Here is a 15,013-nt window from a genome sequence, read left to right as displayed (position 1 = left end):
ATGTCCCAAACATTGGAGATGGGACCGTCCCTAACGTGCCCTTACACTATAGGGCTGCCATCTAGCAGAAGTTCAGGTTCCATCTCCGACGCTCTGGTTACATGTGAATGAGTCGGGCTTTTTCCGGCCTTATTGACTTGTCTGTGTGACTGTGACCGGCCAGTGGCATCAAAGGCGTGTGAAATACTTCTCGCTGTGAAGCCCAATCTGTGCAATGGGGACACTGATCCCTCCGAAGAGTATGGAAGAGACTGGCTGGAGCACACGATAAAAGAGAAGCAAATGGCAGGCGGGGACGGTGCTGGGGACCGGCAGGGTCGCCCACCAGAATGGGCCACTGGGGTCATAAAGAAGATGGATTTGGATAACATAAAATGTTCCCTGCCGAAATACAGCGATTATGTACACGAGACTCCCCGGTCACTGCTGCAGGACGTCAAAGCCACCTTATGGGGGGAAGAAATGCACGATGCAGATTGCTACTGATGCGGAAGTTTAAGGGACTTTTCTGCTGCAGATCTCATTGCGGAAATGCCTTTTGTGCTGTGATTTGTAGTGGATCCAACCTGTTTTTTTCCTACAGTGTCCTACTGGGACCCAGAAGCCCTCCTGGCCATCCGACAGCTACTCAGGCCCCAATTTCGAAGAAGCACGTCCTGGTTATAAGAAAGCAAATGCCTTTGGCACTATAGAGGGTGATGTAGTAGGGATTATTTTTCTATTTTGGTTTGCTTCCAGTACAGTTTTCACATTAAATCAGAACAATTAAAGAAAACAAACAAAAAAAAAACACGGCACATTCCTGTAATTTTGAATTAAAGCATAACATTTTATATAAACAATGCATAAAAATGTGTCTTTCTGGGTTGTGATTGGTACATGAGGTAATGGCATAAATTAACATTCAATCACCTGATGTTGATATGATGAAAAATCTCTCCTAATTTCACTTGCTGCTTTCAACCGTGTATTGGGATTAACTGTGGGGGCATCATACATTGTGGAGAGTATGATCCACTCTGATCTGGCATGGTCATGACAATAGTCGGGATACCTGCCGCTACAGGGAAGGAAATTGTATATAATAAAGAAGCTGGAAAAATAATTGCAGAAACTGTACAATGGGCGGGAAATTCAAACTTCCCAACAGTTCTGTGTTCAGCCAATCAGCAGAGTAAGGGAGGAGCTAATGATTCTGTAAGCCCCGCCCCGGATAGCGTCATCTCTCCAGTTCTCTCTCTGGTCCATTCTTCCTCCATATAAAGGAGCAGTCCCTGAGGCTCAGGAATCAGTTTTTGCTCATTGACTGAAGAAAATGTCTGGTCGCGGCAAAGGAGGAAAAGGTCTCGGGAAGGGCGGCGCCAAGCGGCACAGGAAGGTGCTCCGTGATAACATCCAGGGCATCACCAAGCCTGCCATCCGCCGTCTAGCTCGCAGAGGAGGCGTCAAGCGCATCTCCGGCCTCATCTATGAGGAGACTCGCGGTGTCCTGAAAGTCTTCCTGGAGAACGTGATCCGTGACGCCGTCACCTACACCGAGCACGCCAAGAGGAAGACCGTCACCGCCATGGACGTGGTGTACGCGCTCAAGCGCCAGGGCCGCACTCTCTACGGCTTCGGAGGTTAATTGTGTTCTCTTCTGTCCTCACAACCCAAAGGCTCTTTTCAGAGCCACCCACATCTTCTAAGTGAGGGCTGCACCTGACTGCTAGGATCTGATTTCTCTGCTTTGGTGATGTCGCTGTAATGTTAGAACACTCATCGGTGCCAACGTTACGCTCCGAATACTGAATAGTCCCAAGGATATCCTGACGTGGAAAGACTAAACGGCTTACCCGAAGCAGATCCCTCTACAGCTCTAATCAGGGGGGTGTTCAGGGCGGTTTCCAAATGTAGGTTAATATTCTGTCTAGACATTTAATATCCTGTTCTTATTGGGCGCTGATTAGTAGATTTATGGGGGATATATATCCGCACTGGGCCGCAGTGATAATTTCCTGATCAGATCCGTGTACAGGGAATGTGGCTGTAGGAGGCAGCTGGATAGATGGACGCCCTGTGTGTCATCACATAGGGTACGGAGACTCCTATGTGATGACCACGTCCTGGACACTAATGTTTCGGGTGGATGGCGCCTCTGAAGACTATTATAACCTCCTCAGAATAATGATGGGCTGTTTGAGGTCTGATAGCCACGGCTGCGCGTTTTGAGGTCCTGTCATGTATTTATATATATCCGGTGTGTGCAGTGTATGGGGGGACACAGGTGTTGGTTCTGTTCCCTACAGCTCCTGTCCTGTATATGTATATACAAAGCGTATACATTGTGTGCAGTGTATGGGGGACACAGCGCTGCCGGGGCCTGGGGTGAAGGTGCCGCATCTGTGGATACTCTGGTAAAGAAAAGATCAGCTGGAAAACGGCACGTAAGGAGTTAAACGGGAGAGGAAAGACGGGCAACAAAATTAATAAAGGGGATGGGAGAACTACAATACCCAGATAGATTAGCGAAATTAGGATTATTTAGTCTAGAAAAAAGACGACTGAGGGGCGATCTAATAACCATGTATAAGTATATAAGGGGACAATACAAATATCTCGCTGAGGATCTGTTTATACCAAGGAAGGTGACGGCACAAGGGGGCATTCTTTGCGTCTGGAGGAGAGAAGGTTTTTCCACCAACATAGAAGAGGATTCTTTACTGTTAGGGCAGTGAGAATCTGGAATTGCTTGCCTGAGGAGGTGGTGATGGCGAACTCAGTCGAGGGGTTCAAGAGAGGCCTGGATGTCTTCCTGGAGCAGAACAATATTGTATCATACAATTAGGTTCTGTAGAGGGACGTAGATCTGGGGATTTGTTGTGATGGAGTGTGGGCTGAACTGGATGGACAAATGTCTTTTTTCGGCCTTACTAACTATGTTACTATGTACATCACTGAAGGCTGAGCGTTACCAAGGTTTCTCGCTCATTGTCTGATCACAGAATCCGTTGGGGAATTTGAATTCCCCGCTCATAATCTCCGGAGGATTGTTACAGGTCACTGATAGCGACAACCATCCCCCACCCCCTTACTGCGGGACCTGCTAACTACATGTAGACCTCACCGCGGAGTATCAGACACTAAGGAGGGGACATTTCCTGCGAGCTTGGCAGACGACACTCCACCTGAGGGTCTGAGACTTCATGTGGGATTGACCCATTCATCTCCTGTTATTCTGTGGATATGTGCACCAACAATGGCGGCAATGGTGTATGAACTATCAGCCTCATGCGAGGACCCCCGAGATAGGCGGCGCCGGCTCTTGTGGTGACGGTGTGGGTGGCTCTTAGAAGAGCCTTTGGTTTTGTAGAGATTGGCGGCAGCGCTCACTTGCTCTTGCTCGCCTTGCTGCTCTCGGTCTTCTTGGGCAGCAGCACGGCCTGGATGTTGGGCAGGACGCCCCCCTGGGCAATGGTCACCCCACCCAGCAGCCTGTTCAGCTCCTCGTCATTGCGCACCGCCAGCTGCAGGTGACGGGGGATGATGCGGGTCTTCTTGTTGTCCCGGGCAGCATTGCCGGCCAATTCCAGGATCTCAGCGGTCAGATACTCCAGCACAGCGGCCAGATAGACCGGAGCGCCGGCGCCGACTCTCTCAGCGTAGTTGCCCTTGCGGAGAAGCCTGTGCACACGGCCGACTGGGAACTGCAGTCCTGCCCGGGATGAGCGGGTCTTGGCCTTAGCACGGACCTTTCCTCCTTGTTTGCCGCGTCCAGACATGATGCCGATAACTAATGACGGAAAATCGTGTAGAGAAGAGTCTGTGCTGTGTCGCCTTATATAGTCCGTTGCTCCGCCCTCCTCTCCTGTCGTTGGACGGATCTGAAGATGAAAATGGAGAAGAGTATTGGAGATCCACCAATGAGCTACAGAGGGCGGAGCTTATTATTGCTCCTTTCTCAAATGAGTTTCTCACCCAATAGAAAACGTTCGCTTTGGACAGAATAGATAAGGGGTGAAAACAGATATCTGTCCTGGAGCAGAAGGAAATGCAGAAATATTCTGTTGACTTGTTGTTTGCACTTGTTGGACTTGTGTCTTCTATCAGCCATATATTGCACTGACAGTCTGGCGGGTGAGGGGTTAATTCCTGTCAGGAGGAGGCTCCTCACTCACCCGCTTATTATCCTGTGCAGATCCCCTGTGGTGTCCGCGCTTATACTATCACAGCCTGACTGAGACAAGTCTCCTATGTTCTGCCCGGAGCCTGATGTGACGCTGCCGGGTCTCGGGTGGGGGAAGTCGCCGCTTCTGTAAAGCGAGTGTGTAGTGGGGGGTCAGCACACACGGACACTGAGGAGTTAAATGGAGGCGGATATTCCTGTATCTGGGATTGGTCGGCGCCTGCGGATGTCTCTCGCTCATTGGCTGATTACAGATCCGTTGCTGGTTTTGAATTCCCCGCTCAGTTTCTGCTCTTTGTCCGTCGGGTTTATTACCGGCCCCTTTGCTGGAGCGGCGATCGCTGATAATACCGGGTCCTGTCATCCCAGCTGTCTGCCCCCAAACACCTCCGTGTCCTTGACCTGAGTGCACACCATTATCCTTGTTCATGTGATTTTTTGCTTGGTGTAGCACCGGTTTACCAGATGACGTCTGACATCTTCGCATACGACGACGCAACCAGTTCCAGCATCTTATCGCAAGTTTCAAACTCAAGTGAATTCTTGAAAACCCCTCCCCATGAGTTGAGGACGAGGGACTACGAGAAGGAGCGACGAAAATTAATCTCATATGATTTACACTGCATAACTTTGGCAGAACATCATAAACAGGGCAAGATCCCGAGAGGTCTTAGGTGCAACCTGCGCCCAACACTTTTTTCTGAAGATCCCGATTACTGTGACAAATACAAGAGAATACTAAATAAATGTTCTTTAGACATCATTATTCTGACCATTGAATTTCTACAAAAGGCTATTACGGAAACAAAGGACAGTATTAGAGCAATTGAAACACAACTATCTTCTACATTGGCATCCACAGACTCTTACTTTTCGCTGCTCCGGACAGTATTCCCTTCATCGCCTCTGGTTGCCTTGTAAATATTGTACATATTATATTTTATATTTTGGTGTATGTTTATTATTTTGTCTTTTTTGTTCTTATTCGTTTTCTATTACATATAATGTTATGTCACATACAGTTACTTATACTGTTTATTTGCTTTCCTAGTAACCCCATGAATAAGACCCGGGAGGGTCGAAACGTCGGGTTTCTATCTACGAATTATCACAGTGGCAATTGTTGACTTGTTTTCGTGAATAAATCTGGCATATACCTTTTGCATCATACCAGTTTCGAGTGTGCGGTATTTTTTCTTCTACTATTAACTTGACCACACGGTCTGTTTTACCAGCACCTCCGTGTCCTTGACCTGAGTGCACACCATTATCCTTGTTCATGCCCCCAAACACGGGCGGGGATCGGTCGCCATTATTACTCTGGGGAGGTTATAATAACCTTCATAGGCGCCATCCATCCGAAACATTAGTGTCCGGGACGTGGTCATCACATAGGAGTCTCCGTACCCGGTACACAGGGCGTCCATCTATCCAGCTGCCTCAGACAGCCACATTCCCTGTGAATATTCGCTGCCCTATTCACCCCACACGGATCTGATCAGGAGAATATTACTGTACAGCCCATTTCCCTGTAATTCCGTGTTCTATTTATTTTATATATCAATAAGAAGAAACCGCATTTGTGCTGTGATGGGAGTCACCAGTACTTGGGGCATCTTACAGTCAGACTTGTGATCGGATCTCTCTGCACTGCAGTGGTTTTATCTCACGTCATATTAACCCTATGAGATCTATGGCATTCGTTTTACATTATTACATCTAGTGCTAGAGGATCCTATCCTGCAATTGTATTGGGATATTTCTCCCATGATTCGTTGTTCCCCTCCACATTCTCGGAACTTCTACATGTGGGCAAAACAGAATTCATTGTCTTTCCCACATCACACGCAACCCCCCAACGAACCTATCCATTACAGGAAACGGCTGCCCACTCTCCTCAGTCCAAGTTCGCTGCCTCGGGGTAATCCTTGACACTCATCTCTCCTTCAAACCTCATATCCAAGCCCTTTCCACTTCCTGCCGCCTTCAACTCAAAATATTTCAAGGATCTGTAGATTTCTAAACCAAGAATCTGCAAAAACCCTAGTCTATGCCCTCATCATCTCCCGCCTGGACTACTGTAACCTCCTGCTCTGTGGCCTCCCCTCTAACACTCTCGCACCCCTCCTATCTATTCTAAACTCTCCTGCCCGACTAACCAACCTGTCCCCCGCTATTCCCCGGCCTCTCCCCTCTGTCAATCCCTTCACTGGCTCCCCATTACCCAGAGACTCCAGTACAAAAGCCTAACCATGACATACAAAGCCATCCACAAAATGTCTCCTTTATACATCTGTGACCTCCTCTCCCGGTACTTTCCTGCAACCTCCGATCCTCACAAGATCTCCTTCTCTACTCCCCTCTTATCTCCTCTTCCCACAATCGCATACAAGATTTCTCTTGCGCATCACCCCTACTCTGGAACCCTCTACCACAACACATCAGACTCTCACCTACCATGGAAACCTTCAAAAAGAGCCTAAAGACCCACCTCTTCCGACAAGCCTACAACCTGCAGTAACCACCACTGATCGACCAGCTCTACCTTCACCTACTGTATCCTCATCCATCCATTGTAGATTGCGAGCCCTCGTGGGCAGGGTCCTCTCTCCTCCTGTACCAGTTATGACTTGTATTGTTCAAGATCATTGTACCTGTTATTATGTATACCCCTCCTCACATGTAAAGCGCCATGGAATAAATGGCGCTATAATAATAAATAATAATATTGCCCGAGAGCCGCCAGTCCTGACACTAGATGAAGCGGGGGAAGAAAAGTGATAGAACAGAAGGACGATCAGTAACTGAGCAGGGATCCTGTGAGGAGGATGTGACGGCCGATAATGTAACTGCCTGACCTGTGAGATCCTGACACCACAGGGTAATGTTCTGAGCAGGGACACTCCGCAATCTTCTACACATGATCCTACATTTCCCATCACAGACCTCCTGCCTGCAGCCGTAGGACTGATCTGTAATGGGGAGACATGGTGGGATCTGCTGGGAAGGGCAGAATTGGTCTTCCCTGAAATGTCTCTTGTAGGATATGTCCCTGACCAGTATATCGTCTCAACAATACGGATTGTGACGGGAAAGGGACGATCTGATCGTCTCCAGGTCAGACACACGGGAACATCACAGCATGTGGAGAACACGAATCATTCTCTATATCCATGAGAGGAAACCGGAGCGGATACAGCGCCGCTAACCTGGAAATCTGCAGATTCCTGTGTGGGATGTAAGAGACCAATGATCGCTCAACACAAGCAGATTTCCCGATATCGGTCCTGGGACCAGGTGTTATATGAAGACAAAAGACGGAAAAAAGCGGGAACCGTAAACGTGTTACCATTGGAAACATTAGCTCCTCCCTCTGCTGATTGGCTGAACACAGGACGGTTGGGGGTTTGAATTTCCCGCCGCTTCTAAATGTAATGACGTCACTTACACTGTAAAAAGAATCCAGATTAGGCTCTAGATCAACTCCACCACAAATGGCTCCTGTTACCTGAGAAACGAGAGTAATGAACTAATAAACGAGACCCCAGAATGCCGAGATCTGTGCAGCAAGGAGTTAAATAAGAAGTCCCTGAATACACATCAACTCGCTGAGCAATGCCCAGATTATTCCTGAGATTTTCTCACCATCTCCCTCGTCACCAGGCGCAGAGCCCCGGGCGGAGCGAGCAGACACCTCGGGGAGACGGGAGAGGACACCGGAGCAGTGTGGGTGGCTCTTATAGTGAGGGTGTGGGTGGCTCTTAGAAGAGCCTTTGGGGTGAGGAGCGGAGCACGGAGCCGATCACTTGGCGCTGGTGTACTTGGTGACGGCCTTGGTGCCCTCGGACACGGCGTGCTTGGCCAGCTCTCCGGGCAGCAGCAGGCGCACGGCGGTCTGGATCTCCCGGGAGGTGATGGTGGAGCGCTTGTTGTAGTGAGCCAGGCGGGAGGCTTCCCCTGCGATGCGCTCGAAGATGTCGTTGACGAAGGAGTTCATGATGCCCATGGCCTTGGAGGAGATGCCAGTGTCGGGGTGGACCTGCTTCAGCACCTTGTACACGTAGATGGCGTAGCTCTCCTTCCTGCTCTTCCTCCGCTTCTTGCCGTCTTTCTTCTGAGTCTTAGTCACGGCTTTCTTGGAGCCCTTCTTGGGCGCAGGCGCAGACTTGGCGGGATCAGGCATGATAACAACAAACCGGTCTCAGTACAAGTGAGAAGAATAATGATCCTGCGCCTCCAAGAGCGGCGGAATTTATAGCCCGGCCATGCAGATGAGCACTGCTGTCAGACCGCCGTTCTATTGGGTGATGAAGTCATGTGACCAACGAGAACGTTAGACCACTGCAGCTGATTGGTGGTTTCCCAAATCATTGCTTCATCTTTGCAGCGGGGATGCTGTATAGCGATGCAAAACCCTGTATAATGCTCTATACATCTAAATAGTGCTGTGAAGCTCCATATACCGCAGTGCACCCTCATATAGCGCTGTATGTGTTCATGTTCTATTTACCCTTCATAGTGCTGTTATTCATCTGAATAGTGCAGAGTACCCCCATATACTGCAACCTACTGACAAATGACTGTGCCACATTATGCAGGCAGTTACAGTACAGCGCTCGACATGTTACACTCCGTATAGTGCAGTAATATCTCCAGATGGTGCTGGAAACCCCAGCTAGTCAGCTGTGCCAGGACTGCAAACCCTGTGAATTCAGTGAGATGTTTCGGTAGTAGCCGCACCCAGTTTTCTAGGAAGAGCCGGCTTCCCTCAGGAGCTGTGTCCCCTGTATAAACTGCACTTATCCCTCCTGTGTGTGATCTCAGTAACATGAAGCCGGATCAGTCACTTCAGCCACGAATCTCTGCTCTGTGGTGACCGCAGTACAGTGGAGCACGGATCGTGTATAGTGACCTCTATATACCGCCTGGTGCAGTGTGAACCATCAGTGTGATCAGCGGTGCGGCTCTTAGGAGGAGGATGTGGGGGCTCTTAGAAGAGCCTTTGAGTGTGTGGACAGATGTGGAGGAGCGGAGTTTACAGTCCTGGCACAGCAGACTAGCCGCTTCCTGGATCTACGAGGAAACGGCCATTATCTGTCCCAATCACTGCACAAAGTCCTCCTTCAATAAGGGCTAATTTCCAGCTATCTGCAGATTATTCCGAGGCTGAGTTCTGCGAGCGACACTCAATTTGCACTGACAGTCTGGCGGGTGAGGGGTCAATCCCTGTCAGTGTTTCTCCTCCGCTCCATCTGCACAGGAGGCGGCTCTTCACTCACCCGCGTATTATCCTGTGCAGATCCCCTGTGGTGTCCGCGCTGATCCTATCACAGCCTGACTGAGACAAGTCTCCTATGTTCTGCCCGGAGCCTGATGTGACGCTGCCGGGTCTCGGGTGGGGGAAGTCGCCGCTTCTATAAAGCGAGTGAGTAGTGGGGGTCAGCACACACGGACACTAAGGAGTTAATGGGGGCGGATGTTCCTGTATCTGGGATTGGTCGGCGCCTGTGGATGTCTCTCGCTCATTGGCTGATTACAGATCCGTTGCTGGTTTTGAATTTCCCGCTCAATCGCTTTTCTTTGTCCGTCGGATTATTACCGGCCCCTCTGCTGGAGCGGCGATCGCTGTGTATACCGGTGGGAGCAGCTCTACCCCGCTGATAATACCGGGTCCTGTCCTCCCAACTGTCTGCCCCCAAACACGGGGATCAGTCGCCATTATTATTCTGAGGAGGTTATAATAGTCTTCAGAGGCGACATCCATCCGACACATTAGTGTCCAGGACTTGGTCATCACACAGGAGCCTCCGTACCCGGTACACAGGGCGTCCATCTATCCAGCTGCCTCTTACAGCCACATTCCCTGTACACGGATCTGATCAGGAAATTATCACTGCGGCCCAGTGCGGATATATATCCCCCATGAATCCATGTTATCTTTGTAGGTCAATGAGAAGAAACCGCATCACCCGAAGTCCGCGGTGAAAGACGGGGGAGCAGACACGGCCCCAGTATGTCAGGACCCGGGAGCATACAACTAGCACGTCCCAGGCTGAGGCCGGTACTACAGGCAGCCGCACAGGGGATATTTTGCCCTGCAGAGACGCTGAGCCGGATACTAATCAATCAGCGCCCAATAAGAACAGGATCTTAAATGTCTAGACAGAATATTAACCTACATTTGGAAACCGCCCGGAACACCCCCTGATTAGAGCTGTAGAGAGATCTGCTTCCAATAAGCCTTTCCACGTCAGGATATCCTTCGGAAACTGAATGTGTGGGAATATGGTTAAAGAGACCCTACTCCCAGATCATACACACACGGAATCCGTCGGGTACAAAACAGGATTTGCAAATAGGTCTCACAACCAAAAGCAGCGACAGAACCATCCGCCCAAAAACGGCATCAGAGGACGTTACCGAACTGCGGATCAGGGTCAGAATTACCATTCCCCACAATTATTTGGCCGATGGTAGTTTTCGACTATTCAGTATTCGGAGCGTAAATTCGGCACCGATGAGTGTTCTACTAACATTACAGCGACATCACCACAGCAGAGAAATGAGATCCTAGCAGTCAGGTGCAGCCTCTCACTTAGAAGATGTGGGTGGCTCTGAAAAGAGCCTTTGGGTTGTGAAGACAGAAGAGAACACAATTAACCTCCGAAGCCGTAGAGAGTGCGGCCCTGGCGCTTGAGCGCGTACACCACGTCCATGGCGGTGACGGTCTTCCTCTTGGCGTGCTCGGTGTAGGTGACGGCGTCACGGATCACGTTCTCCAGGAAGACTTTCAGGACACCGCGAGTCTCCTCATAGATGAGGCCGGAGATGCGCTTGACGCCTCCTCTGCGAGCTAGACGGCGGATGGCAGGCTTGGTGATGCCCTGGATGTTATCACGGAGCACCTTCCTGTGCCGTTTGGCGCCGCCCTTCCCGAGACCTTTTCCTCCTTTGCCGCGACCAGACATTTTCTGCAGTTAATGAGCAAAAACTGATTCCTGAGCCTCAGGGACTGCACCTTTATATGGAGGGAGAATGGACCAGAGAGAGAACTGCAGAGATGACGCACTTCCGGGAGGGGGCTTACAGAATCTACATTAGCTCCTCCCTTTCTCTGCTGATTGGCTAAATACTAAACTGTAGGGAAGTTTGATTTTCCCGCTCATTGCTCAGTTTCTGCAATTATCTTTCCAGCTTCTATTATGTGTAATTTCCTTCCCTTATGATTGAGGGTATCCTAAATATTGTCATTACTGTTCCAGATCATGGTGGATCATATCTTCCACAACAGATGATGCCCCCAGTTACCCTCCACACAGTATGATGCCTCCTACACAGTAAGATACCCACACAGCAGGATGTCCCCACAGTTACTGTGTGGGGGTATAATACCCCCAGTAACTCCCCAAACAGTATGATGCCCTAAGTCCCCCCCCCCCCACACACACACACACACTTTGATGCACCCACAGTTATCCCCTATACAATGTAACATAGTAACATAGTTAGTAAGGCCGAAAAAATACATTTGTCCTTCCAGTTCAGCCTATATTCCATCATAATAAATCCCCAGATCTACGTCCTTCTACAGAACCTAATAATTGTATGATACAATATTGTTCTGCTCCAGGAAGACATCCAGGCCTCTCTTGAACCCCTCGACTGAGTTCGCCATCACCACCTCCTCAGGCAAGCAATTCCAGATTCTCACTGCCCTAACAGTAAAGAATCCTCTTCTATGTTGGTGGAAAAACCTTCTCTCTTCCAGACGCAAAGAATGCCCCCTTGTGCCCGTCACCTTCCTTGGTATAAACAGATCCTCAGCGAGATATTTGTATTGTCCCCTTATATACTTATACATGGTTATTAGATCGCCCCGTCTTTTTTCTAGACTAAATAATCCTAATTTCGCTAACCTATCTGGGTATTGTAGTTCTCCCATTCCCTTTATTAATTTTGTTGGCCTCCTTTGTACTCTCTCTAGTTCCATTATATCCTTCCTGTGGATGTGATACCCCCAGAGCGTCCCAACCTCAGCGTAATGCAATGATAGACATTTGTTCATTTTCTGATGAAGAACTTCCATAAATGGAAATTTGGAAGGACGAAAGAAGCAAGTGAAATTAGAAGAGATTTCCCATCACTTAATCACCAGATGATGGTACTTCATTTATGCCGTTACCTCATGTACCAATTACAACCCAGAAAGACATTTTTATGCATTTTTTTTTATATAAAATATCATGCTTTAATGCAAAATTACAGGAACCTGCTCATAATTGTAAAGTACAAATTAGTTTGTTGGTGTTTTTTTTTAATTCATTGCTTTAATGTAAAAACTGTACAGGCAGCAAGAGGGTTAAACACCAGTGTAACTGAAAAATAATCCTTACTACATCGCCCTCTATAGTGCCAGAGGCATTTACCTTATACATTCGAGTATAATCTGAGATTTGCAGCCATTTTTTTTAGGCTGAAAGTGCCCCTCTCGTCTTATACTGGAGTCATTGTACCAGGGGGTCGGCGGCTGGCACATCATACTCACCTCATACTGGCGCGGTCTCTGCTTCTCAGATAGTCTCTGGCGCCTGCATCTCTTCCTGTAATGAGTGGTACCACGTGACCACTAAACAAAGTAATGAATACATACGTGGCTCCACTCCCACAGGCGTGGAGCGCATATTCATTACTTTAATGAGCGGTACCATGACGAACACAGGAACAAGTTGCCGGCACCAGAGACCATCGGAGAAGCAGGGACTTGCAGAGACGCTGCCAGGAGGGTGAGTATGACGGGGGAGGGTGAGCCATGCATATTCACCTGTTCCGACGCGTATCCGGGGGAGATTGCTAGTAGAAATTTTGCAATTAGCTCCTAGCTCCTCCCTTTCGTCTGATTGGTTGAGCACAGAACGGTTGGAGATTTTGAATTTTCCACTTATTGTGCTCTTCTTTTCCCGCTTCTCTATTCTTCTCATCTCAGCGTCGCTTAGATCTGTTGGTTATTTTGATTTTTACTTCCATTGTAGTTTCGGTTGTTATTTTACAGCTTGTTATAAAGTAGAATAAAAAATACATTTTAAGGACACTGATCTACAGATAACTCATCTGATCCCCGGCAGTCACTCATCATTACACGTGGTGCCCGACTGGTGGCCATTACCGGTCACTGCAGAGCAGGGAGCTGTATGTAACCAGACCCCCGGCGGCACCAGCCACAGATAAGATGAGAAAACTCAAATATATGATAATTACAACCTAAAGCCGCAAGACTGCAGAGGCGGCACTAGGACCCCATTTACGTCTGCGCTGTACAGAAACCGCGCCTCCACCACCAAAGACCCGGGCTGTGCACAGCGCACACTTTACCCTGTCCTTATAAAACGTCAGTCATGTAATTGATGTCGCACTTTTGGACTTGGTGAGAATAAAGGATGCGCGGAGCGGTAACTGGAATATCGCTGATCACCTACAATATCGGACACAGCAGCCGGCTATTACCTTTCCTGACCGCGCTCCGTATATGGAGAATACGCGCAGAAGAGAGACCGTTCAGGACTCGGCTCATTTGTGGGAGGATTTGGTGGCTCTGAAAAGAGCCTTTGTGTTGTGGTCGCAGCCGGGGCAGATCTAAGCTCTCTCCCCACGGATCCGGCGGGCCAGCTGGATGTCTTTGGGCATGATGGTGACCCTCTTGGCGTGGATGGCGCACAGGTTGGTGTCCTCGAACAACCCCACCAGATAAGCCTCGCTGGCCTCCTGCAGGGCCATGACGGCCGAACTCTGGAAACGCAGATCGGTCTTGAAGTCCTGGGCGATCTCCCTCACCAGGCGCTGGAAGGGAAGCTTACGGATCAGCAGCTCGGTGGATTTCTGATAGCGGCGGATCTCACGGAGAGCGACTGTTCCTGGCCGGTAACGATGCGGCTTCTTCACTCCACCAGTGGCGGGAGCGCTCTTCCTGGCGGCCTTTGTGGCCAGCTGCTTGCGGGGAGCTTTCCCTCCGGTGGATTTACGAGCGGTCTGCTTTGTTCTTGCCATGGCTCCGTATAGACGTGGCGGGCACAGATGTGATGAGAGGAGCGGCGGGAGCAGGGTATTTATGCTCCGGTGCGCGTCCTCATTGGTCTCCGGGAAACACGCCCCCTGCGCTCCACTGGTTCTTTCATGAAAAAAAGAGGCCAATAAGGGTTGATATGTTTGACCAGTCATTGTTATTATTCCCGCCCAGTAACCCCGCCCCCTGAAGTCCCCGCCTCTTTCGTGATGCGTCTGTCCTCAGATCACTCATTTGCCGCTGCTGGAGCAGCTGATGTATCTGCGTTGAAATGTCGCCGTGTATAGCGCTGTACAGTGCAGCTCCCACATTATCGTCAGATCACACAAACCCCCCATCCTGAGACTGCGCCCAGCATCAGTTATATTAAAAACATTACAAGTAGGAAAACCGATCATACAGCTCTGCGGGGAGGAGGTGGTGGCACTGATCATACAGCTCTGCGGGGGAGAAGGTGGTGGCACTGATCATACAGCTCTGCGGGGTGGAGGTGATTTCTCTGATCATACAGCTCTGCAGGGAGGAGTAGGGGGTGGCACTGATGATACAGCTCTGCGGGGAGGAGGTGGTGGCACTGATCATACAGCTCTGCGGGGAGGAGGAGGTGGCACTGATCATACAGCTCTGCGGGGAGGAGGTGGTGGCACTGATCATACAGCTCTGCGGGGAGGAGGTGGTGGCACTGATCATACAGCTCTGCGGGGAGGAGGTGGTGGCACTGATCATACAGCTCTGCGGGGAGGAGGTGGTGGCACTGATCGTACAGTTCTGCGGGGAGGAGGTGGTGGCAC

At 49.7% G+C, this 15,013-nt stretch overlaps 3 protein-coding genes across 4 annotated transcripts; all 3 read right to left on the bottom strand.

Moving 5' to 3' along the window:
• Positions 1 to 1,688: 1,688 nt before the first annotated feature.
• Positions 1,689 to 3,800, bottom strand: LOC138653733 (histone H2A type 1). 2 transcript variants are annotated; one of them, XM_069743344.1, is made up of 2 exons: positions 3,395 to 3,800; positions 1,689 to 1,850 (listed from the first exon to the last, which is right to left on the bottom strand). In XM_069743344.1, the coding sequence occupies exons 1-2, from the start codon at positions 3,759 to 3,761 to the stop codon at positions 1,774 to 1,776; spliced, it is 444 nt and encodes a 147-aa protein (XP_069599445.1). In that variant the 5' UTR covers positions 3,762 to 3,800; the 3' UTR covers positions 1,689 to 1,773. The 2 variants fall into 2 exon arrangements, with proteins under 2 accessions (XP_069599445.1, XP_069599446.1); XM_069743345.1 differs by lacking the exon at positions 1,689 to 1,850 and having other exon boundaries at positions 3,369 to 3,800.
• A 4,167-nt stretch (positions 3,801 to 7,967) lies between these two features.
• Positions 7,968 to 8,348, bottom strand: LOC138653734 (histone H2B 1.1-like). The gene has a single exon (XM_069743346.1). It carries the CDS (start codon positions 8,346 to 8,348, stop codon positions 7,968 to 7,970), a length of 381 nt encoding a protein of 126 aa, XP_069599447.1.
• A 4,950-nt stretch (positions 8,349 to 13,298) lies between these two features.
• LOC138653732 (histone H3) lies at positions 13,299 to 14,236 on the bottom strand. The gene has a single exon (XM_069743343.1). It carries the CDS (start codon positions 14,204 to 14,206, stop codon positions 13,796 to 13,798), a length of 411 nt encoding a protein of 136 aa, XP_069599444.1. The 5' UTR covers positions 14,207 to 14,236; the 3' UTR covers positions 13,299 to 13,795.
• Between the last annotated feature and the right edge of the window lie 777 nt (positions 14,237 to 15,013).

Source organism: Ranitomeya imitator, unplaced genomic scaffold (assembly GCF_032444005.1).
Source record: "Ranitomeya imitator isolate aRanImi1 unplaced genomic scaffold, aRanImi1.pri SCAFFOLD_706, whole genome shotgun sequence".
NCBI lineage: Eukaryota > Metazoa > Chordata > Amphibia > Anura > Dendrobatidae > Ranitomeya > Ranitomeya imitator.
The sequence above is the reverse complement of the archived record's forward strand: the minus strand, read 5'-3'. Positions and strand labels throughout refer to the sequence as shown.

What these genes read in the sequence shown, in the direction of transcription:
- LOC138653733 (XM_069743344.1), bottom strand. Translation starts at nt 3,761, where the DNA reads ATGTCTGGACGCGGCAAACAAGGAGGAAAGGTCCGTGCTAAGGCCAAG. An exon ending in GCTGCCCAAGAAGACCGAGA is followed by an intron (nt 1,851 to 3,394) that starts GCAGCAAGGCGA and finishes TTAGAGCTGTAG; the next exon opens with AGGGATCTGCTTCGGGTAAG.
- LOC138653734 (XM_069743346.1), bottom strand. Translation starts at nt 8,348, where the DNA reads ATGCCTGATCCCGCCAAGTCTGCGCCTGCGCCCAAGAAGGGCTCCAAG.
- LOC138653732 (XM_069743343.1), bottom strand. Translation starts at nt 14,206, where the DNA reads ATGGCAAGAACAAAGCAGACCGCTCGTAAATCCACCGGAGGGAAAGCT.